Raw genomic sequence first — 24,122 nt, forward strand, 5'->3', positions numbered from 1 at the left:
TGAAAGTTACAGTACATTGTAAAAATTTTATTGTGGGGCCCCCTTGTGTGCAGGGTAGTAGCCCCGCCTGCCCTCCCCTAAATCCGGCCCTGCCTTCATATCTCGAAAGAAAATATTTCCCCTGCATTTTGCATGAAACTCATATGTATTTTCCATAGTTATCTCAAAATTTATTTTTCAAAACCCTTAGTATGTCGGAAATTTTTGCACTGATGCAATTTTTAATTGCTGTTTTCCCTTGGCAATTTTTGTAGTGGAACTAGTTTCAGACATCTGCTGTGGTTTTTCTTCCATTTTGCTGGAATGTATAATTAAGAATAGGGGATTGGGGTAAGACAATAGATGATTGTGGGTATGTGTGTGGGGGGGGGGAAGGGGTGATATAGTCCCTTTTATCTCCGTGTTTCTCTCAAAGATTAGATTCTTAATTCTTTACTCTTCTTGAACACCTGCCCTTGTTGAAGATAGGGTGTGAATTTTTCCTAGCTCAAGTATAAGCAGGAAAACAAGTTCCTAATTACTCCGTGTTTTTAACTCCACAAAGTGGCTCGAGAAAAGCTTAAATTGAATGTGCTTGAAAATAAGATAGAATTAGATCTTTAAAGTCTGTAAATGGAAGAGTAAAGTTGAAATTGCTACTAATTTCAAAACAACTTGTTAATTATTATGCAAAGTGGTTTCGTGGTACATATATAAATATATATATGTGCATGCAACTGTGAGAGTTCCTACTGTAATTTTTTCAAAACTTAATAACAAGAAAACTTGATATCTTGAAATTTTTTCTCTTTCCAAGAGATTCCAGACATCAATGTTGTTCTGTATTAGAGTAGTTTAATGCTGGTATTAAAGTCTTGTAAAATTAAAAACAAAGTCATGTTAATGTTTATGAGTTACTCAAAAGCCAATGCCGTTAAATATAAGAAACAACTGGAAAATTATTATTTTTCATTCATTGGCTTTTAAAATTTAAAGTATTTTATATGTTTTTGATCAATCATAGCAGTGTGTAATGATCATATTAAAGTAACTGCCATTTATAAATCACTAGATTATAAAATCACCCACTGTTTAGAATCAAATCTAGAACACCTGAATCATGACAATAACAAAATACCATAAAACCATCTTTTAATGAAGTCACTATCGCCATTTTATAAAATCAAGCTTTTGGAGAGCATACGTTAAAAACTCCTACAGGCAGAACAAATTTCCAAGTTATGTCGCATTAAAAAAGTGGAGGAATTGGTCTTGGAAAAGGGAAAATCGCAGTTCAAAATTTGCTCTCTGCAGTTGATGGCAGACAAGTGCTTGATATCACACATACAATGGCACTTTACAAGAAAGTGGGAATTAATCTCGAAAGTTAAAAAAAACTTTTAAAAAATACAAACTATGTTGAATATTTATTTTCAAATTTTAAATTTATATTTAAACTAGTTGCATTGCAAGGTCTACCTCAAAAATAAATGGTGTCAAGTTCAAAATCAGGTCCATCATTTGTGCTAACCCGGTATGAAAAGCTCCATTAAAATGTGAAATTTACCATTAGCGAAAAAGGAAATTAAAATGTAAAATAATTTGCCAAGTAAAACTGTACGATTAACATCACATGAAAAGTTCTATCGGAATGTAAAATAATCTACCAACAAAATAAAGCAGCATTACAAGAATCAAAAAAAGTTGTAGAAGGTCGGAACTTTAAAACTGTTAGTTTGAAATGTCAAAATATCCATTACTAGTGCTGAGATTAAATGTGTCAAAGATTCGACCTACTTTAGTAGTACTAATAAGCATTCTCTTAACTTCATTTTTAGATTTGAAATTTCATTGTTGCTTATCGTTTCCATGAAATGGATCAAAGATATCCATAGTTACTTTAAAACTTACTTTATTTATTTTTTATACTAGTGATTTTTCATTTCTCCGTATTTTCCTATTGTTTTATACTTTGTCTTGTTTTAATTATTCAAACTGCAAGTTGCACACATATTTGTATCTTTATAAAAAATAAATCTAATTTTTTCTGTAGTTAAAGATTCCTTTAAAGTTAAGTTTAGTCATGGAGTGGGAAGTGAATGGCATTAAAATAATGCATGTATGAATTTCTCTAAAATTGCAAATTTATTAAAATTTTTGTTTTAGCTACAAAATGTTTAATTCATACATGCATTAAAATAATGCATGTATGAATTTTTCTAAAATTGCAAATTTATTAAAATTTTTGTTTTAGCTACAAAATGTTTAATTTTAACTAATGTATACATTGTTATCTTCACTGAGTGTAGGAGAGACCGTGTTACAGTTCAAGATAAGGAGCAACAAGCTCAAAAGGAAAAAGAACAAGAAATATTGGCAAAGAAATTAGCAGAAGAACGGCGGCGTCAGACCTTAAAGGTGGACAATTTTCTTATATTTCATGCTTCTTATGCATATTTACTATGCTTTTTGCAAAGGAATTTTTAGAAATCGTAATTATTGCATTAAAATAATTCCTTTAATCTTAATTTTTCTAACATGTAAGTACAGATATTTACCTCATAATTTTATTACTTCTCACATTTAGATGGTTGAAGAAGAGGCTAAGAAAGAGTTGATGGAACAGCAGGAAGTTCAATGTGCTTCTGACTTAGTTATCACTGATGATGAAAATGATGAAGCTGCATATGAAACCTGGAAACTTCGGGAATTGAAGCGAATCAAACGTGATAAGGATATCAGAGAAAAGTAATTATTATTTTAAAGTAGTTGATTGCATTAGTTTTTACCAGCCTCATTTTTCTTAATTTGTGGTTTTTATACTTCAGTACTTTTGTTGAAGTGATGTTTCTTACATTCTTATGGTTCACGTTTAGTACAGTTTGTAGAAAGTCCTTACTTTTCATTTCTATTTTTAAGGCCTTAGAAAGCCTTTTTTTTAGGTGCTTCTTTTTCCCTGTTATGTCTTTACAGGTCTCAGTATTTATTTTTATATTTTCTGGTAGGAGCAGCACTATTGTAAGCACTGAAGTACAAAGACCATCATTATAACCATAGGCAGCTGGTGCACCAAAAAAGGGAGGAGTCGAAAGAAATGTGTGAGGTTAGGGAAGTGGCCTCAAAAAGCTACGTCTTTTTTTTTTTTTTTTTGAAATATTGGGCTACATTAAATGCTTTTAACATTAATTATTCTATGGCCTCCAACAAATGTGGAATATGGTCTAGAAAATCGGAACAGATGGCCAGAGTAGATTTTCTGCTTCCCTTTCAAAGTTCCATTTTTGTGAGAAGATGAGAAAAGTCCATTTATATAGAGTTTTAAGTTTTTACTTTCATGAAATAAACCAATCCGTCCTATAAAAAATCATTTTTTAATTGATAAAATATTTTTAACTCTGAAAAGTGAGGGGGCAAGGCCCCTTTACTTTGGAAAGGGAGGGAGCAATTGCCTTCCTTTACGAGCTGTCTATGACTAGCTCACATTGTGAGCCGTTTTAACCCCAAGCATTGTTCGCTTTTGCTTATATCTTTCAAGGGGGGGTTTTAGGAAAATATCTTAGTTGGTGTTTTTCACTATGAACAGAATGCTATGTGAAACTTATGTAGAAAAACCCTACAAATGGATTTGTATTAAGTAGAATTTTGGAAAAAAAATGCAGTAGTTCCATAACTCTGCCTCCTTAGTGTGCACCTTGTTTTTCATCAAAGTTGCCAGCCCTACCTATTTTGGACAGAGACTCTCACTTTTCAGCATGATTTTCTGCTTTAGGGTTAATTTATTTCGCCATATTATTTACTAATCTTAATAAATTTTGCAATTTAAAAAAAAAGGCAAAATGTTTTGATATTTGTGCATAATTTTTAATGAGCAATCTTATTGCTTTTTCATATCAGTGGAAAACGTTTAACACGAAGCTTAAGGGACCGAAATGATTTTTCATGTTAAAAGAATTTTGTGTTAAAAGATATTAAATTGCGCAGTATACTGTCGAGACCGCTATATCACTTCGGGTTAGCTAGTGTTTTTGCATTAAATGTGTTACATTGTATTTCTTATGTGGTATTTTACTACATGAATTGTTGAAATTTAAGTCCCCCCTCCCCCTTCTCTGACTCATTACTATATTAATAAAAATTCATACGTCATGCCATTTTCCCTTCACTTTCTCACCATGAAAACAGCAGCAAGTTCAGGTCTTCTGAAGAAATCAACAATTTCTAGACCCCTTTTCCTTTTTTTCATTTTTATCCTCCATTGTAATTTCTACTACTGGAAAGCCAAAGAAGAATTTCCAGTTGTATAATAAATATGGAAATGAGGCAAGTGCTTTTGAAAGCCTTTAGTTAGAATGAAAAATATGTTTGAATTAGAGGTGAATTTATAATTTTTTCAGTATTGGAATGCCAATTGAATCCTGAATAATGATCAATTTAAGAAGGAGGGGGGAGTGAAAAGAGATTTGTTTTCCCAGAAAAGCTGTACAAGAATGGCATTCCGGTGCATTTTAGCACCAAATCACACATGGTTTGAATGTAAAATTGTTAGATTAGTTTGGTAGGCAGTTCATTAATTTGAATTTGATTAAATAACTAATTTGTTGTTGCTTATTGCTCTTTTTTCTCTCTGTCTGTCTGTCTTTTTTTTTTTTTTTTTTTTTTTTTTGCCACTGTGTGTTGTTAAGCTATAAAAGAAATGTTGAAGATTTTTAAATATTTCTGAAACCGTAATGTGTTTAAAACATAAATTAGGCAACCGGTTCATGTTAATAATTTCATAAAAAGAAATTCTGTATTAAATCTCTAACTATTATTTGTTCAAAATATGTTGTCATGCTGGTTGGATATTTCATGTTTTTCACATGCTGAACCATCATTAGTTTTTGAATACTGTTTATTACATAGAATTACATGGTATTGAAACATGTTTAGGTTGTTTCAGTTTTTAATTCTCATTTGCCTCTTTTCTGTATGACTTTTTTCCTCCTTTCTTTATGTTGAAAAAAAAAAAAAAAATTGAGGCCGTGAGAAGCAAAGGAATGAAAGTGAACTATTTCAAGCTTTAAGCAAAATGTGTTTAAAGATAAGCTCCTAGGTAGGTTTTTATTGAAAAGTTTTTCTGAATCATGCTACATAGCAACACCTACCAGGGCTACTAGTGCTATCTTTTCCCCCAAGACAGAGGAGAGGTTCACCTACCATTTGTACTGGTTATCTCCAAATTTTTAATTTTGCCACTTACATCCCTTTGCTTCTCACTGCCTCAATTATAAAAGTATATTTAAAGTAGAAAAAAATCTAGTCCAGTTCATTTTAATTCAATGTAGTACAGTACATATTAATTTTTTTGCATGCTGCTCAGTTAATGATCCAGGTGCTGAATAAGTATACAGGGTGAATCTGATCCAACCTGCCAAATGAAAAAGGACAATAGCAGAGCCCAAGTGGAGCATAAAGCCACCAATTATTTTGTCCAATCCCTAACTGTTACTGAGTCATGGTACATAGAAGGAAAATTAGTCGAAAAACATTTCTGAAAAAATGACAGACTTAAATAAAATTTTTTCGTAAACCTGCACATAAAATAAGTACATGTTTCAAAAGAGCAGATAAAATCCTATTACGTGAGACTTTTTTCCGCAAGGTAGTCAAATTTTTCAGCGAGGTACAAACTTTGAAACACTAGAAGTGCTCCAAATTGATTTGGCACCAAAATCTGCTATTATTATTTTCAAGAACATTTCTTTGAGCTATAATCGGTCAAATCTACCAAAAACTAGTTCACTCCACTAGCATTGAAACGGCACCACAGCAAATCATATTGGGATTCAAGTTCAGCAGAAGTTAAGCCTTTTGTTTGAAACATTAAAATTAGCATTTGTCATAAAAAAGGGAGGGGGGGCGGGAGACCAGTAAAGTTGTCGCAGTCCCTTAAGCACAAGATTGCTCTGACAATTTCTGCTTCCATCTGTTTTTTAAACCAAACACACTTTTCATGCTGAATTAGGATTAGATAATTATGTTTTTGCCAAGTTGTCTATCAAAATTTGGCCTCACGTAGAAGGAACTTGCGCCACCATCTTGGATTCTAGGTGCATTTATTCAGTTTTCTTTTCACCTTTAAAAACAATTGCAAAACCATTCAATTGTGAGTAAAATTATCCATTGGAAAATTAAGGGCATAAAATTACCTTTGAAAAGTTGTTTTATTTATGTTGTACCTGTAAGAGTTGCAAATATATTTAATTTTCATGGTTCTTGAATTTTTCGAAAAGTGACTATCTTCCCTACTGTTTTTTTTTTTTTTTTGGGGGGGGGGGAGGATTTTGTAAAAGCCTAAACCTCACTTTTTGTTCTAGCTTGGACTGCATCAGCATTCAAACTTTGGAAGGAATTAAATATTTCTGCATCTATAACAGCTACAGCAAAAATAAAACTCATTTTTAAATATAATTTTATTCTCTTTAGTTTATTAATGTATGATTAGTGATTGCAATACTGGTATGCCAAATACCGGTATTTCGAACAATTTTGAAATTTCCAAATGCCGGAATTTGCTGAGGTAAAATACCGGTATTTCTGGTATTATATGAAAATAATAACCAGTCTTAAATAAAAGAATTTTCAATTTAACTTATTAAATATCTACTTATATTTAAAATGTACATTTCTTTTTTATGATACAAAACCAAAAGAAATCTATTGATTGATGAAAAAAATTTGGCCTTAAAATCACGAACTAATAGAATATTATGAAGCAAAAGTAGCGGAAAGATTGCAAAATTATATTTTCATTATTAGATGGTGAGATGAATCGCATTTGTGTGCATTTTTGTGTGCATTTTTGTGTGCTATGTTTTTATTTTTTCTATTTCCCTTTTGTGAAAGTTAATTTCGAGTGTAATTTCAAATGTATTTGTTCTAGGAATAATTTATTTCAACCGTCAATTGCAGTATGTATGTTATGATATTTTCTTTAAATATTTGTATCAATTGTACTGAATTTTGACAAAAAACTTTTTTTGTTAGTAAAAAAAAGGTAATTTATTTTAACCAGTACTGGTTTGTTGCCATGTCTTGCTTTATGCTTGGCAAGATAATATTTAGTGCTTGAAAATTTGCATAGAGGTTAAGCATAATCATTTGAAACATATTTTCAGATATTTACATAATTATAATTGTAAAGAATTTTGAAAAGAATGCGAAAACGAATAAGATAAACTAACAAGATTAAATTTAGTCAAAATTATCGTAAATTTCAAACCAAAGGGCTAATAATGAAACTACCCTGCTCAAGAGAAAATGATGTTAATATTGGAAAAGTATAGTCTCTCGGAAAGAAATTACATCTAACTATTAATTAAGAAATAATAATAATATGCACAATACAAAAAAAAAAAAAAACACCCACACACACAAAAACATTTATCCCAAAATAACATGCAAAAAACAGAATAATTTCAAGATGAAAGACTTATAGAAAATTAGAGGAGGTGAATCGTGCATTGTTGACAGTATCACCAACCTGTGTCCCTGCGTGAATTCACAAAGAGTATTTTCAAGTGTAGAAAAGTCAAGCACTAAAATAAGTTCCTGGCTTAGAGACAATTCAACAGATGCATTATGTTTTTTACTATTATTGTTTTTTTGTTATGACATTTGTTCCTCCATTTTAAATTTATTCACAATACCTTTTCCTAAATGATACAACTTTTGTAGAAAATAATGAAATGTGGCAAAGAAACAATATGTTTTCAAGTATTTTTTGCGAAATTTCAAATACCGGTATTCCGGTATTACGTTTTAAAAATACTGAATACCGGTATTGAATTTTTTGTCCGGTATTGCAATCCCTATGTATGATATTACTAAAGTAAATGATTTTTGAGATATAAAATGAAAGCTGAAAATATACACCTAAAATTCAAGATGGCAGTGCAAGTTCCATTTACTTCCGGCCATATTTTTTAGGTAATCTGGCAAAAACATATTTCTCTAATCTAAGCTACGTACAAAAACTGTGCTTTGATTAAAAAACAGATGGGGTCAAAAATTTGCTGTAGGATCTTGTACTAAAAGGACTGTTGACAGCTTTACTGGTCTCCTTTTTGGACAAACACCGATTTTATTGTTTCTAAGAAGCTGTTTCTACAGAATTTGAACCCCAATAGGATTTGCTGTGGTATCATTGGAAAACTGTTGGAATAGACTAGTTTTGGGTTGATTTGATCGCTTGTAGCTCATAAGTGTTCTTTTTGAAAATGCCAATGAAGCATTTGGCAGCAGTGCAACTTTGAGTATTTCCAATATTTCAAAATTTGTAGCTCACTGAAAAATGTGACTATCTAAAGAGTAAAAAGTCTCATTTTGTAGGTCTTTGTCTACTCTTTCCAAATATGTAGTTATTTTGTATTGATTTTCCTGGAGTTTCAGAAATCGGTCTTTTTCTCATAAATTTGTTTTTTGACTCATTTTCCGTCTATCCATCTTAACTCATCTTAACATTATCGGTTAGAGATTGAACAAGATAATGGGTGATTCTATGTTTCACTTGGGCTCTTCTATCATCCCCTTTTGTTTCACTGTGTCAAATTCACCCTGTATTCATCAGCAAGATGAATGAAAGTATAAAAAGTGGTCTGTACGCAAACAGACCCTTCACTAAACTATGTTATTAGGATAATCACTCTCCTATTTTTATGATTTGTAATTGACTCAATACTGAGTTAATATTTTTGTTACTGTTTTGATCTTATATTTATTCATGTATATTTTTTTCTCGAAGATGAAAAGAATTTAAAAAAAAAAAAAATTTGATTTCGCATTCAGAAAAATGGTTAAAAGTTTCCCAAAAGGTAAATAAACTTCTGCATATGTCTCTGATGGGGGAAAAAGGTGTTTTGAACCAGAACAAATTGGAATAATCATTTATTGTAACATCAAAAACACACATGTGCTTTTTGAACATAACAAACTGTTAGTATAATATTGTTTTATTGGCAACAATAATTTCATCTTTGATTGAAATTTCTACTTTCACTGTATATTATCGATGACAATATCTTTGGTTAAAATTTCATTTTTATTACAGTTATGAGAAAGACAAGATGGAGATTGAGAGAATACATAGTATGACTGAGGAAGAAAGACGTGCAGAGCAAAGGGCTAATCCTCGCCTGGTTACGAATAAAGCTGCAAAAGGAAAATACAAGTTTCTACAGAAATACTACCATCGTGGTGCCTTCTTCTTGGTATACATTTTAAGAAGTTCTTAAGCCTTTGTGAGCTTATGCGTTATGTCTCTTGTTTTATTAATGTCACATAATGCATAAGCTCACATTATTAATGTGAACCTATGCGTTAGGCATTAATGTTAATTTCTGCATAATGATATTTTCCTAATTTTTTTTTGTTGGTCTTGTTTTGTACCTTCCATTTTACTCTTTTAATGCATTTGTTTTACAAAGCTCTTTTCTTTTTTCTTATGAGTTACAGCCAGGGCCCGATTTAGAAACTTTAGAACTGTAAGCACAACAAATCTGTGGGGCCCCGTTGACTTGCAGAACCAAAGAAAGTGCTCAATTGCAGATCTTTTTGTCATTGTAGAGGTTCCCATTTCCCCAATAAAATAGCGTACCATCTAAAGAACAAATACCCCCAACAAAATAAGCCTCTTAAGCAGTAATATTAAGCTCCATACCAAACATGGAGTGACATCTGAGTGGTCTCATTCTACGCTTGATCTCACTCCAGATAGTTTTCTCACTCCATGGGAGAGGGTTAGTTATCCTCTAAAATCATAAGCCTCGTCGAAACAAAGCCAACATTAACAATTTAATTTTCAAACTTACACTGGAATAAAAAATATTTGGATTTTTTTTATAGTGAAAAACAAATGAAAACATTCATTGTGATTTTTTTTTTTTTGTAATTTTTGGGTGCCCCTACTAGCTAACCCCGTGCTTCTCGGGCTTACATGTAAATCAGGCCCTGTTTACAGCATATGCTGCATTGAGATAATTTTGAGAAACACATATATAGTAACTTTTAAAAACCCAAGAAAAAAAATCGGTTTTCGTAATGAAAGCAACCTAAATAATGTGTACCAAGCATAGTCTTCTTGAATGGTTTTATTTCATACTTTTCTGATAAGTTCTGATTCAGGTTTTCATTTTTTGAAATTTTGTTTGGATGTGTTTATCACTTGTGCTCTGTGTATGGTATACAAGTTGGTAGATTTGTTTTGATATGACAAAGGTTACATTGGTTTTTTCTGTGAAAGGTTATAAATTAGCTGAAGAGTGCTGCAAAATAGTTTATCTGCTTATGAAGTTTTATAAAATCTAGAACTTGGATTGTTTTGAATTCAATTTTTACTTACATTTAAACCCAAAATAATATTTAGCTGAAGAGAAAACAGATGTAAATATATTTTTTCAGAAATAGAGATTCAAAATTATTTTTACTATTATCTTGTAACTGTGCTAAGTGAGAATTGTATTTTCCATATTTAACTTTCTTATTGCTGCATAACTACTGTGAGTCGTATACTTTTACCTTCTGAACTAAAAATGGGGGTGCTTGGGAAAGCCATGGAAATTTTGTTTTCCCCCTGAACGCGGTTTTTTCTTCTGAGAAAAACTGAAAGTTTGAAATTTCCTAGTGTAAAATAATGCATTCATGAATAATAGACAGTAATACAATGTTTGCATTCCAGAATATTTTGTTTCTTTATTTTATTATTATTTTTTAATGCTTAGTGTCTCACATGAAAACACAAATTTTGATAATATGAGCTGTATGCTAATTTGTTTTCTCTGTACATCAAAATATTAGTTGCTCCTTTTCTCATTAAAAATAAAAAAGCATACAGATTTGTATCAGTTAGTTGAAATTTTAACATATGAGGCAGTGAGAAGCAAAGTGATGCAAATGGACATTTTCAAGTTTTGAATAAAATGCGTTTAAAGATAACAGCCTAGGTAGGCTTTCATTGATTTTTTTTTCTAAATCATGCTGTATATTAGCAACTACCAGGGCTACTACTACCATCTCTTGCCCCAAGACAGAGGAGAGGTTCACCTACCATGTGTACTGGTTATCTCCAAATTTTAAATTTTGCCATTGATATCCCTTTGCTTCTCACTGCCGCATATGATCATTTAATTTGAGTATTTGAGTATTATTATTATGTATATACATTTGTAAAAATGCATGTAGCTGTGTGTATGTCATTGGCGCATCAAAGAACTTTTCTAATGAAACACTAATAATAGTTAAAAATAAAAAAACATAAATAATATCTTTAAAAAAGTAATAAAAAAAAAGGAGAGGGTGAGAAATTTTTTTTTTTTTGGACGGGGGGGGGGGGGGATTTCGCAATTGAACTTAGGGGGAATGGGCACCCCTGTCGAGAAGCAGAAGGGCTTTAACACAGTTTGGCTATCTGAGATGATTCACAAACCTAACTGGTTATGCCTTGCTTCAGACAGTTACTTACACATGCCAGAATGGCTTAAGTTTCTGCCTGGTAGACAGTAGCCAGCTTCCTATGCAAAAAGTGCAGCTTTGTGTTGCTGCTGCTGCAGTAAGCACCAGAACCAGTTGATCCATCCCTGTCAGGTTGGCCAGGGGGGGGGGGGGGCGTTGTGATTGGTGTGAGGAGGCAATTGAGCAGAGTTCGCTAAGCATAGCTTTATTTACACAATTCTATGTACAAGATGATGATACAATATGAAATGATGGGTAGTAACCTGACCGACAAGGCCAGCTAAGCTCTTCTCGCAAATCGCGAGAAGAAAATCACAATCTCCCGTGTCTACGGGACCGAGAGATGCAGCCTCTCTCTTGAGCTTCCAGGGGTCAACTGCCCCCTTCTTCGCGAGGCCCCTTCTTTCTCCCCTCACCCCTTCCCCAATTTTGGAGGAGCGCGATGTTGATCATGACAATACCTAAACCAAATTTCATATTCTTTCCCGATAACTTTATGGGCATCCCACCATTGTTCTCTGAAAAGAAACACAATGTTGCCCTTGGTATTAGAACTGAATTGTTTTAACATCCAGTCTCAAAAAGTAAGGACTGACATAATATAACAAATGTTAATCATTATTGTGTGATTATTAATGCAGTTAACTTTAGTTTAGGTATAAGTGAAAAGCTGAAAGAAGAATTCTTCATAGAATATTACTTTATTTTCAGATTCAAGTGATTTCAAATTTAGTAGCATTTGCAAACCAGAATTATTTAGTGTTCCAGAAAATTTTTGGCGTGTTTGAAAAAAAAAAAAAAAAGAAAGAGTAGCGGTGATAAAATGGATTTTAAATTGAGTACATCCAGTAGGAATGACTGCCTGTTAGTTAAATTATTTAAAAAATAAAATTCAGGAAAATTGATGTTGCTTAAACAAAGTTTCAGGAAATGTTGCAGGTAATTGTGATTCTACTATATATCTTTTCTCCTATACATTTTGAATTGTTAGTGGATAGCTGTGATCAATGATGATACTCATACTGTTAAATAAACCAAGTCTCATGACTGTGTTCTAATTATTGTCTTTAAATTTTTCATAGGATAATGAAGATGATGTATACCGTAGGGATTTCTCTGCACCAACACTTGAAGATCACTTCGACAAAACTATCCTTCCAAAAGTTATGCAAGTGAGTACTATTCTTTGTTATTTATTAGGGAGGAAACTTTTTGGCATCTTCGCCACAATTCTGAGTTTTTTTTTTATTGACAAAGTGTTGATTCCAGTAAGAAGAACTTTGAATAGTTTACCATAACTATAAAATGGCATTTTAAAAAATTTTAAATGTGAATTGAATATAATTTAGATTCAATCATCATTTGAATTAAGAATTAAATGTAATTTAAAATCTATTCTAAAGCCAAGGAACATAAAACAATTTAAAAAATATATACAAAAGGAAAGTGCAATAAAGGGAACAACAGCAATAAGAAAGTAAATTTAAAAGGTTAAACAAAATAAAAATTATTTAGCCTCCCAATTACAGGAGTTGATAGATTTCTCCACAGAGGTTGCTCTGAGAAAAAGGCAGTATGAAATCATAAGGGCATCACTGCCATAGCAGGGACAAGCAGGGCTGTTGACAATTGGAAAATGAAAATATGGCAAATATCAAATTATATTGGTATTATGTAAAATAATTTATTATATTAAAGTTACGTAATATAAATATACATAGACAATAAATGGCAAATGTTGAAAATACAATTTAATAATCTAAATCGGTTGTTTTCCAACTTTTCTGGCCATGGCCCATTTTTAAAATTCAGATACTACGTATGGTAACACAATTGCACTTATTTGTAGCAAAGCCATTTATAGTGATTTTATTGCTGTAATGTTGTAGCTTTAATTTCTCTTCACAATTTACCGTGTAACTTTTAATTACAAACTTACTGTTGTAACAAAATTTTTATTTGGTCCCTTGATGCCCTTATATAGGGGTGCAACTGTTTATGTTTCATAATATTCATATGCCTAAAATTTTGAAATTTGGACGATTTAAAATACTGTCAAACAACATACAAACATAACTAGAGAGAAAAGAAATGTGAAAGAAATTTACTGGAAGTTGAAACAATGTATGCATGCTGATCAATCAAGAATGATCAAAAATTATTAAAAACTAATTATGCATACTAAATTACCAAATTTTCATGGTTTCTTTCAAAATAGTCCCCATAATATGCTTTGCACTTGTCGATTTTTCTTGTCTTTAAAGACATGTTGGAACCTTTTTTTGACACATCCTTCAGCAGATCTTCCAAAGCTTCCACCACTGCCTTTATACTGCTGTGCTAAGCAGTTACGGTCACCTGGTGGTTCTTGTCAATGGTGGTTCAAGTGCAATGTTTTAAGATCATTTGTCAATGGGAAATATTCAAAAAAATATTTTGAAAAAGTTGCATCTGAATCAAATACATGGAGGCCCAAATCTTTAAATGGCAATTTATAACTTTAAACTCGTCTGCAGATACAGGGCTCATAGTCCTCCTATATTTCCTTTATTTTCACAATTTGTCAGATATTCTCCTATATTTCCTATATTTTCTCACTAACTCCTATATTGCTTTTGTCGGAAGTTAAATATGTTACCCAAAAATGTAAAAACCTTTGATCCATATTTTTCTTCTTTCTCCCCTGCACTGTGCACTCTTACATCTTAATTGTTGGCATATCTACTAAACTTCTATTTGATTATTTTTATGTAACTTACAAAATATAGATGGATTTACTTGCAACTTTTAACTTCTTTTCAATTAATTCTTTATCTTTTGAAGTTTACTTTGTAATTTTAATAGTATCACACATTAACTTTAAGTGTACTGCTGTAAAGATTTTGGAAGCTTTTAATTTTGTCACATATAATCTTACATGTACAGTAGACCCTCTTTTTACGAGGGGGTTATATTCCACGCAAACGCCGTGTAAATTGAGACCTAATAATAGTGTTAAAATAGGGGTTTGGTTCCGTAGATAACAAAATATTTCCTTCTAGTAATGACTAATTGTATAATAAGTTTAATGTGATCGACTTTTATGCACAACATGCATAAAGAAAACATAAATTAATTTCATTTTCTGTTTATAAAGGGCTATGATAGTCTTTTTGCAGCCATTAAGAATTTTTCTCTGTAATTCTTTGCAGAGCATTAACACATCCATTATCACTTTTGTCATTCCGGGAGGTTTTATTCGTTTAAGTGGAGTATTCGTTTATCCGTTACCTGATTAAGCAGGGCTGACAGTATATACATACATTAACTGTAAGTTATGAATAATGCCATCAAAGTGGGCGACTGGTAATTGAATCAGCCACTTTAATGAACCAATTTCTCAAAAACGAAGGAAAATCCAGTTTTAACATTAAAAAATTGCAGAATATTTGAATCAAACATGCCGCTTAAATGAATCAAGCCTGTAAGACGGACCATTTCCCACTTTTTTCTTTGCCTTCGATTAGGAAAATAAGTTTTTTTTTCTGTAAAGAGTAAAACAAAGGGGAGGCAGAGTGTTGCACACTTTTTGTAACCATTGTCTCATGATGTGTCCAACACGATGAGACTTTTCCTCGTTAGTGTTCGCATTGAAACAATGAGGTACCAATACCGAGGGCTATAGGTAGATTTATGACATTGAAGAAAGAATATGAAAATTAATTATTACCTAGTTTCAGCAATCTATAAGAGATGCATTTTTGAAGCACGCAACTTAAAATCTGGATTTTGTAATTGCTTTTTCATACTGTTTTGTGATTAAATTCTTTAAATAATCGGAAATGGATATTTTGAGTTCTCGATGTACTTCTAATAGTATCTCGTTCAACCAAAAATTTAATAAAGTTCTCTTAAATTGTATGTAGATTTTTCCACGTTAAATAAAATAATAGTTTAAAAAACTAAAACGACACGCTTTCGTAGCAAAATGAACTAAAAAGTGAAAATTAATCTTTGGATGATAATAGTTGACCAATCACTTAATTTTAATGTAATACAAAAAAGTGTGGGGGGCTTCTTATCAGTTGTCTTGAATTTCTTTCATTTGCTGTTCGAGCAAAAATGTAAATAGACAGCACCACTTTTTAGTTCATTTTGCTACAAAAGCATGTCTTTTTAGTTTTTTAAACTTTTTTTTTCTGTTTTTTAGTCTTATGTTAGAGAATTATCAGGCAAAGTTTTTTTTTTTTTTTTTTTTTGTGCGGTATATGAAAATTTGAATCAGATTGGGACTTAATTGACGAAATTATTTATAAAACGAGTGCGAGGTAATATCTTAAAGTTAAGACAGGGGCACCCCAATGGGAAGCTACTGTGAGTCATCGATGTATGTATGTTTGCGGAAATCATATTAATATTACTTGGGATGCATTATTGATTAAATTTGATATGCATTTGAATAAAAGTTTTGTTCAACAATGGTCTGATCAGCAATGAATTTCCAATTGAAGGCTCACCTAAATTTTGGCATGAAATTAGTTAAAAACAATTATATTTCATGTTCTAATTACCTCGGAACATTGGAACAATTTTTTTCTGATGCAGAAAAATTAATGGTTTTTGTAGATATTTTTAAATAATTTTTGGGAGCATTTTTTAATGTATTTTTAAAAAATTTTCCTTTTTCACATTGTTGGATTTATGCCAAAATATTGATTAAAATTGGAGTAAACTAACAATTAAAAGAGTTAATTAATTTGATTATAGAATATTGCATTGTCATCAGGTCTGAGGTCGCATGCCAAATTTCAAAAGCCGATCGCAGGAAGTGGGCGAAATTTGAGCTGCAAGATTCCGTTACAAGATACATACATACATACATACATACAGGTGAAGCTAATAAAAGCGTGTTAAAAAAAAGGAAAAACACACACAATTTTGCTTAGTTGAATCAAAATTGTCACAAACAACCATGATTCATATTAGCGACTGTGGGTACAAAAATTCATTTGCTCTCACATCTGTGACTCTTCACATTGCTACCGCTTCATGCAAAATAGAATTGTATTGATACTGGCGTTCTGTTTTTTATTTATTTATTATTTATATAAATATATAGTGCTCCAAACATACTAGATGCTATACTTTTTCAAAATTCCTATATATTTTTCTACCGAACTATATATTTTTCCTTTTAAACTCCTATATATTTTGCTATCAAACTCCTATATTTTTCCTCTTAAACTCCTATAGCTTTTTTTTTTTCCACTTGCTATGAGCCCTGCAAATACAAACGTTTGCTCTTAGCACACATTATAGCTGAGAATCGCTATTCTTACTGGGGTTTCTTTAAATTTGGAAACAAAAAGAAATAATAAGAAGCAAAATTAGTTCTATGTGAGATGCAGTGAATAAACCTGTATATACACATCCCTTTTGTAATGAATTGATTGGAATCCTTTTCATACAAGCTTGTGTCACACGTAATTTTTCTTAGAACAAAGTTTGAGCGGAACCAAGCACTCAATCTTTGCAAAACAGTAAACTCCCAGTTATATGCAGAATAGAATGGCTCCGTAACCACGGATAAGTGAATTTGTGTTTAATCTGCAACTTAGGTAAAAACTATGCTAGTGTATGCAATAGCTTAAAAAAATCAGTAACACTTGCATACATTTAAACTAGCTAAAAACAGTGTATATAAAAAAAGTCTGTAAAAGCTCGCTCATCATTTCAAATGGATTACACACATACAAGAGCAAATAGTGCAAACGGATTAAGTAACAGATTAAGCTTGAATACAAGAAAGAAAAAAAAAGATGGTATCAGGAAAGAAAGAGGACTTTTTTCAAGACTGGTTTGGCCACTCGTTTATGCACGTAAGTAGTTTATATCTAAAAATCTGTAAGAAGTGCAGATCTAAAGCAGTAAGTAGTGTAGATCTAAAAATCGGGTTTCAACTGTCCAATTTCAGTGGCCATGAAAGATTCAATGTCATTGGAGGGGGGGGGGGGAGAAGAAAATAGGAATATCTAAAAATAAAGATTTTGCATTTGTTAAATTAAAATGAGTGCATTTATCTACATTCAGTTAATCATTGCCGAATTTTATTTTTTTGAAAGTTAAAGGCCGTGGATTGATCAGGAGTTTACTGTAGTTCTCTTAAATTAATTTGGCCGTCTTCCCTTGCTATCATAGCAATGGTGTGGATGTTTTCTTCTGTTAAGAGAAGTTACTTAAGGGGGTATTCTAGTCTAGTAATTCAAAAAAATCTATTTTTTTCCCTTCATATTCTCAAAGTTTTGACCTTTAAGAATAAGTTCCTAAGAGGATTTATGGAAATTAAAATTATTTTTAGAGTTACAGTTAATTTTGTTAAAATAAACTCTTTCACTGAAATGAGACTGCGACCTTTAAAACAGGTTTTTCTCGAAACTAGTTGTTTCAATACGGTTGGCAAGATATCTCAAGTTCTAATGCACCGATTTTCTTTAAATTTGGTACAGACATTCTTAGTACTATCAAAATTGTCTCCACGTATGGTTTTTTGTGATTTTTGAGTTTTATTATTTAAAAAAAAACAAAAAACAAAAATTCAGAAAAGGAGCCAAAAAATGAACTTTTTTATTTAAAAAGACGGCATTTTGTGAAAAAAAAGTATTTTCAAATTGGCTGCGTCCAGACAATTCTACATCATTGTTTAATAAGAATTAACCTTAACTTTATGTTTCTGATGACCTGAAGGATTGGAATCACATCAACCAGAACACCCCCCCTTTTTTTAGAGTCCCCACTTTGCCAGCCTACACCAACTACAATTTTGATTTTTTTTTCAACTATTATACATTTTTATACTTTTAAAGTATTAATAAAATAACTTATAAAAATTAATAGGGAAAATAGCTACTGTTTTTTTTTCTGATACTCCCGTAAAATCACCTTAAAATCAAGCCCCTAGAAGAGAGAAGCCACTAGACTAGAATACCCCCTTAAGTGATTTGTGCACCTTCCTTTGAAATTTATTCTTTGTCCTCTTTAAAGAGTTTAAACTCCCACCCCTTCCATGGTGTGTTAGCGGCAATGAATAGGTATGTCGTGTTTACACGAACACACCAGAGTTATTATCAGTCCCAGCAAAGCAGCAGTGAAGTGGCATGGCGCAAACAGGCTTAAAAAAATATATAAAAGATACATTTTTTTGAAAAAATGAAGTGTTGTAACTTGTGATTTGTCGAAGACCAGCTTATTTTTTCATTGTCAATAATATTAACTTATTCTGACGCTATCCACCTGTAAACTACGATGGTCATTCCATTTTTTTTTAAATTATTAATTTAAGGTTATAATTATTCAAATAAAAATCATGCTATTGGGCAAAGCGGGTCAAGCAAAGCGGGTAGAGGATTTAATCATATATTTGTTTAAAATTCCTTGACTTGTGTGCTGACTTAGATTTTCTCTTTCAATAGGAGAAGTATAACTTTAAAAACTTATTTTTAGGATGGCAATAAATTAGTCTATTAATTAACTCGGTTATTTCTTTATGTTTTATAAACAAATGTACTGACTTTAAATTGGATAAGTACAACTGTTTTATTATTTTTATATAATGGAAAGGTAGTATTTTAATCATTTATAACTTTATATTTGATTGGAAAATGTACCAAACCACAATTATTTAAGCTCTCCCATTTTGGGCTCAATGGAAGGGCAAAGCAGGTTTTTCACATGTTTGTTAAGTTTGATAATAAATAAATATTGGGTTTTAAATAATACAAAAATCACTTTTTATTTTGAAGTTCAAGAACCCTGCTAGGAAATGAAACCGAAATTGTTGCGATTAAAATCGAAAAACTACAATTTTCGAGCGTTCCTCAAAAACCTACATGTTTTGGGCACCCTCTTCTACTTATATCGATTTTTATGCCTAACATGCATAAAGAAAACATAAACTAATTTCGTGATCTGTTTATAAAGAAGAGCTGGCTACGACAATCTTTTGGCAGTCATTAAGAATTTTTCTCTGTAATTCTTTGCAGAGCATTAATGCATCCATGATCACTTGTGTCATTTCCATGATAGAATCTTCCTCCACTAACAAATCAGAAAGATCATTTCTTTTGTCTAGAAATGGCTCAAAATTTTCAATGTGAACGTTTTTGGTTCTGCGTCATTGACGTCGGTATCCTTGTTGGTTTTGGCCTCCTTTGTCACTCCTAAAAGCTCTTCTTCCAGTGAGTTCTAAACTGTGTGAGTTTAATAACTTTACTTCGGGAAAGAGCTCTGGAACCAATCGCATAAAATGTCTCCAGGGGCCCCGAGTTTGGTTTTTAGCACGAAAATGCAGTTTATTATGTGCAATCTGCAATCTTTAGGAGGCTGGATTTTGAAAGAGAGGAAAATGTTATCTGTTTGCATTGCCACACCAGCGTATAATCGAAACAGCGTAAGATAAACCCGCATAAAACGAGAGTTTACTGTAAATCTCTTGTCATCTTAAAAAACCTAACAAAGCAGATTTTGGGGCAAATAAAATTCTAATTTCCATTTGTCTGATCTGCATAAGAAATGTATAGTTCCCTTTGAAGATACAGAAGTTTATTGTCAATGCCTTTGAACAGGGCTGACTCGTAGTGTTTTAAAGATATTTTATCTCTGAAAGTTCTTTGGCAGGTCATGCACTCTTTTGTAAATATTGAGAACACATGTTTAGATCCAGAAAGAATTCGGTTAAACTTCCAAGGAATGGAACTTTGAGCAATACTTTGAACTTTGTACCCTGCTCTGTACCTATTGATACATTAAGTTAATTGATAGTTTTTATTGTTGCATAAAACAAATTAAAAAAAATAATTGCAATTATTTTAATTGTGAGAAGCAATTAACGTACATTAATCCAATTAAATTAATAGCAGAATACAATTCATAGTTTACAACATAGTTTTTTTAATCAATTAACCAGACAATTGAAAAATAATTGATTAATGCCCAACATTGGATACTAGGTATTTCTTGATTCTCTTTCCTGCACACACCTTTCTTAATGTGCTTGCTTGTTGAAAATTTCTTATAACATTTTTAATAAAAAATAGGTACATGTTTTTTACACTAGTCATTTTTCAATTACCTGCCTGGGTAATATAAATTAGAGTAGTAGTAACAAAAGTATAGTGTTAAACCAATCAAATTAGGTGCAAAACCGTCAAATAAAATCATGTTTCCCTTCTCATAAATGCTCCCCTCCCCCTCTTACAAATATACAAAGGGGGAATGGAAAATATTTCACTTCTGAAGGGGGTGGCAGCTGTAAAAAGGTGGAAAATCACTGATTTGAAAGAAAGGACTTGTTCTTTGTTGACTTGTTGACATTTCAGCGATCAAACTATAATTTTATTGTCATATGGTTTTCCTTGCACTTTTTAAACCATAAGATCCCTTGTCTTATTCTCTAAAGATGTTTCTGGTAATCAATTCAAAAAATTTATTTCATTTCAGGTCAAAAATTTTGGTCGTTCTGGAAGAACGAAATATACCCACTTGGTTGATCAAGATACAACAGTATTTGATTCACCTTGGATGGCTGAAACCGCACAAAATATTAAATTCCATCACAATCAAGCTGGTGGAATGAAGCAGAATTTCGAAAGACCATCTGCTAAGAAGAGGAAGAAGTAAACTGTGTTTATGGATTATTTAACTGTATTGAAACTTCAGAAGTGGTGACTGGGTTTGCTTCATTTTTTTTGTAAATAGTCGATGTTATGTAAATAAAAAATTGGAACCATTTTGCCTCTTCCTTTGTTTCTCATACATTCTATTATAGAGCATCTTCCAAATGAAAACCAACTTTGTAATAGTTAAGTAGAATTTTGGGTAAAAAAAAAGTCAAGGTGCTCAGTCACTAACCAGCATGGTTTATACCCGTGACTAATTAGTGAAGCTGGATAGATGGATCACTATAAAATTATCCAGATATATCAAGCTAGATGTATCAATTTATATTTATATTGATGGATGTACACTCAGTGACCTCCACTTATACGCGACCAAAGAGGCAAAGAAATTTTCGCACACAAGAAAGATACGGGCATTGGCAAAATACCCAAAAATAAGCTTAAATGCCATAAATTAACATCAGTTATAGAAATTAATAGTAAACTACTAATACTAATGCAAAAGATCCTCCATAGGTTATGTCAGTGTTTAGTGCTTACTGCTTGACCACGACTTTTAGTGCTACTAAAATTCCACCCCATGTTTTATAAGTGAAAGGTGTATTTTAGGTTTCATGTTTAAATGAACAATTGTTAACATTGTTTTCTCATATCGCTGGCTGGGCCCGTGAAAAAAACAAGCATAAGTGAAAAACGTTTAACAGAGGTCCCAAGAGATCACTGTACCTGCAGGATCCTAATGACACAATTGAATCCGGGATCCAAAATTATTATCCATGCTTTCATTTTTTTGTTAAAATATTTTTTTTTTTTTTGCTTATTCATAAAACATTCCTTTACTGAATAGCATCTGAAAACGAAGGCTCAGTAGAGAGAAAGTCCCGTTAGTATCAGAATCGTAACTTTTTTTCTGCTTTACATTGTTTTATGACTTCCATAACACTTTAATATTAGAATCGGTCGGATAGAGCATCTCAATGGCGACAAGAAGGTCCCGGGTTCGAAACTAAACCGCAACCAGGGAATTGATTTTTTATTTTAACTTTTTAAATATTAAAATCATAAATTTAATCTTTTTGCTTTGCTTTACATTGTTTTATGAATTCCATAACACTTTGCTATCATCCTAAAAAGATAAAAAATATTTTTTCCCAGCTTTTTCATTAATCCATTGAGTTAAAATTATTCATTAGTCTCATTGAATAGCGGGCGGATTGCGCATCCCAACGGCAGCGACAAGGTCCCGCATTCAAAACTGGACTGCAACCAGGGAATTAATTTTTTATTTTAACTTTTTAAATATTATAATCGTAATTTAATTGAATTAAATATCATTCATTAGTCCATTAAATAGCGCCTGAAAACGAAGACATGGTTGCGCTGTTGGATAGCTCGTCCCAATGGTAACAAAACGTTCTCAGGTTCAAATCTGTACCACAACCAGGAATTAATTCTTTTTTTTAAATACTAGAGGACCCGACAGGCGTTTTTCCGTTCAAACCTTGTAAATTAAAAAGTTAAAAAATTTTGATAAACTATCAAGTGTTTGAACCATTTTGTTAAAAAAAATAAGTAAAAAAAATGTTTTAAGCTGCTTGGTGTCAGAATGCGTATATTTATTACAACTTGATTTATCTTATGCCCACTGAGCAATTGTTTTATCAACTATTTTTTCTCCTGTACTTGATGATTTGCTCCTTCAGCCATACTCAAAGGATAAAAAGTGTCGTCAGTTATTAAGTGTAAAAAAAATGACTAAACATCTAGAACAAACGGAAAATCCCGCTGCAACATCCCCCATATGAAAAAAAAATCGAAAGTATACCGTTTAAAAAAATGGTATAGGTAAAAACAGTTCTCTGATTAAGCGAAAATCACCAATCCCTCCCCTCTCCCGATGTAAAATAAACGTTTTTCAACTAAAATGACTAAAAACGAAACGAAAAATAATTTGTTGCAATTTGAAATATTTCGCCCAATAAACAAAAGGTACAATAAATTAAATGAAACTAACTTTAAAATGTAAACAAATGATAACGCAACTCTATTGTTTATACCCAAAGTCGCCAAGCCATCACTTTGCTCTAAACCAGCCGATCAGGGAGCGAAGCCAGCTCCGACCGATGAGCGGTTCGATCGTTTGAACGAAAACTTTTAAAACTTCATATATTGCCTAATATGTTCTTTCCACGTAAGACAAAGATCTTCCACTGCACTGATCTTTTGTGTACAGAACTACCCTGTTGTAATTTATCCGGATGAAAATAAAATCTGTTTCGTCTTTAAATTCCATCATCTTTTCCTTTGATAATGTACTGATTAGTTTGATAATCCTTAAAGTATTCTTGACATTGGTGCCAAAACTAAGATATATTTGAACAGAGAAACAAATGTTGCTAGGTTCGGTACTTTCTTTTCATTTAGTTAAGAAAACCTAAAGCACCGATCCGGTCACATGCTTCAACTACGAAGGCAGAACACAAGTTTTGCGTGAACCTTCCAGTACTTTACATTAAAATATATGGTGCGCCCTTCCTACTTTTTAAGATGAAATGCAATACAAACGCCTTCGATGAAAAAAAAAAAAAAAATTGTCTTGCAAATTCAAAACGAAGTTTTCTAATTGATTCAAAAGCTCCCATACCTTCCCCTCATTTTGAAGTTTCGAAAATTTTCCTCCGAGCCCGGTTTCCCTAATGTTATCGTCTAAAATTTTCCGTCTTTTGAGTTTCAATTTCGAAAAATTGCCGGGAAAAGTTCCTTCTATCCCATCTTTCCTCCCTTTCCGTAATTTTTCCAAAGATGACCAACAAGAGTGTTTTTAAGACTCTTATTTCAAAAAAAAAAAAGGGGGGGGGGAGAGACCTTCGAATCTTCAATCAAAAAGACTGCCTATTCTGGAACTTCGATTTCGAAAACGTTCTGGAAGAAAGTTTCGAATCGCATAATTTTTCCCTAACGTCATTAAAGATGGACGGCAATAGCGTTTTAAGATTGAAATTA

The 24,122-nt window shown here is 32.0% G+C and overlaps 1 protein-coding gene across 1 annotated transcript in view; it reads left to right on the forward strand.

The window, feature by feature from the left end:
• The window catches only part of LOC129217655 (microfibrillar-associated protein 1-like), a 42,893-nt gene extending 21,664 nt beyond the window's left edge, over positions 1-21,229 (forward strand). Inside the window, exons 8-12 of the mRNA XM_054851982.1 lie at positions 2,289-2,397; positions 2,567-2,727; positions 9,068-9,227; positions 12,549-12,638; positions 20,941-21,229. Coding sequence (XP_054707957.1) covers positions 2,289-2,397; positions 2,567-2,727; positions 9,068-9,227; positions 12,549-12,638; positions 20,941-21,120 — 700 coding nt within the window. The 3' untranslated portion in view covers positions 21,121-21,229. The remainder of the gene's footprint in view (positions 1-2,288; positions 2,398-2,566; positions 2,728-9,067; positions 9,228-12,548; positions 12,639-20,940) is intronic.
• The last annotated feature ends 2,893 nt before the right edge of the window (positions 21,230-24,122 follow it).

Source organism: Uloborus diversus, chromosome 2 (assembly GCF_026930045.1).
Source record: "Uloborus diversus isolate 005 chromosome 2, Udiv.v.3.1, whole genome shotgun sequence".
NCBI lineage: Eukaryota > Metazoa > Arthropoda > Arachnida > Araneae > Uloboridae > Uloborus > Uloborus diversus.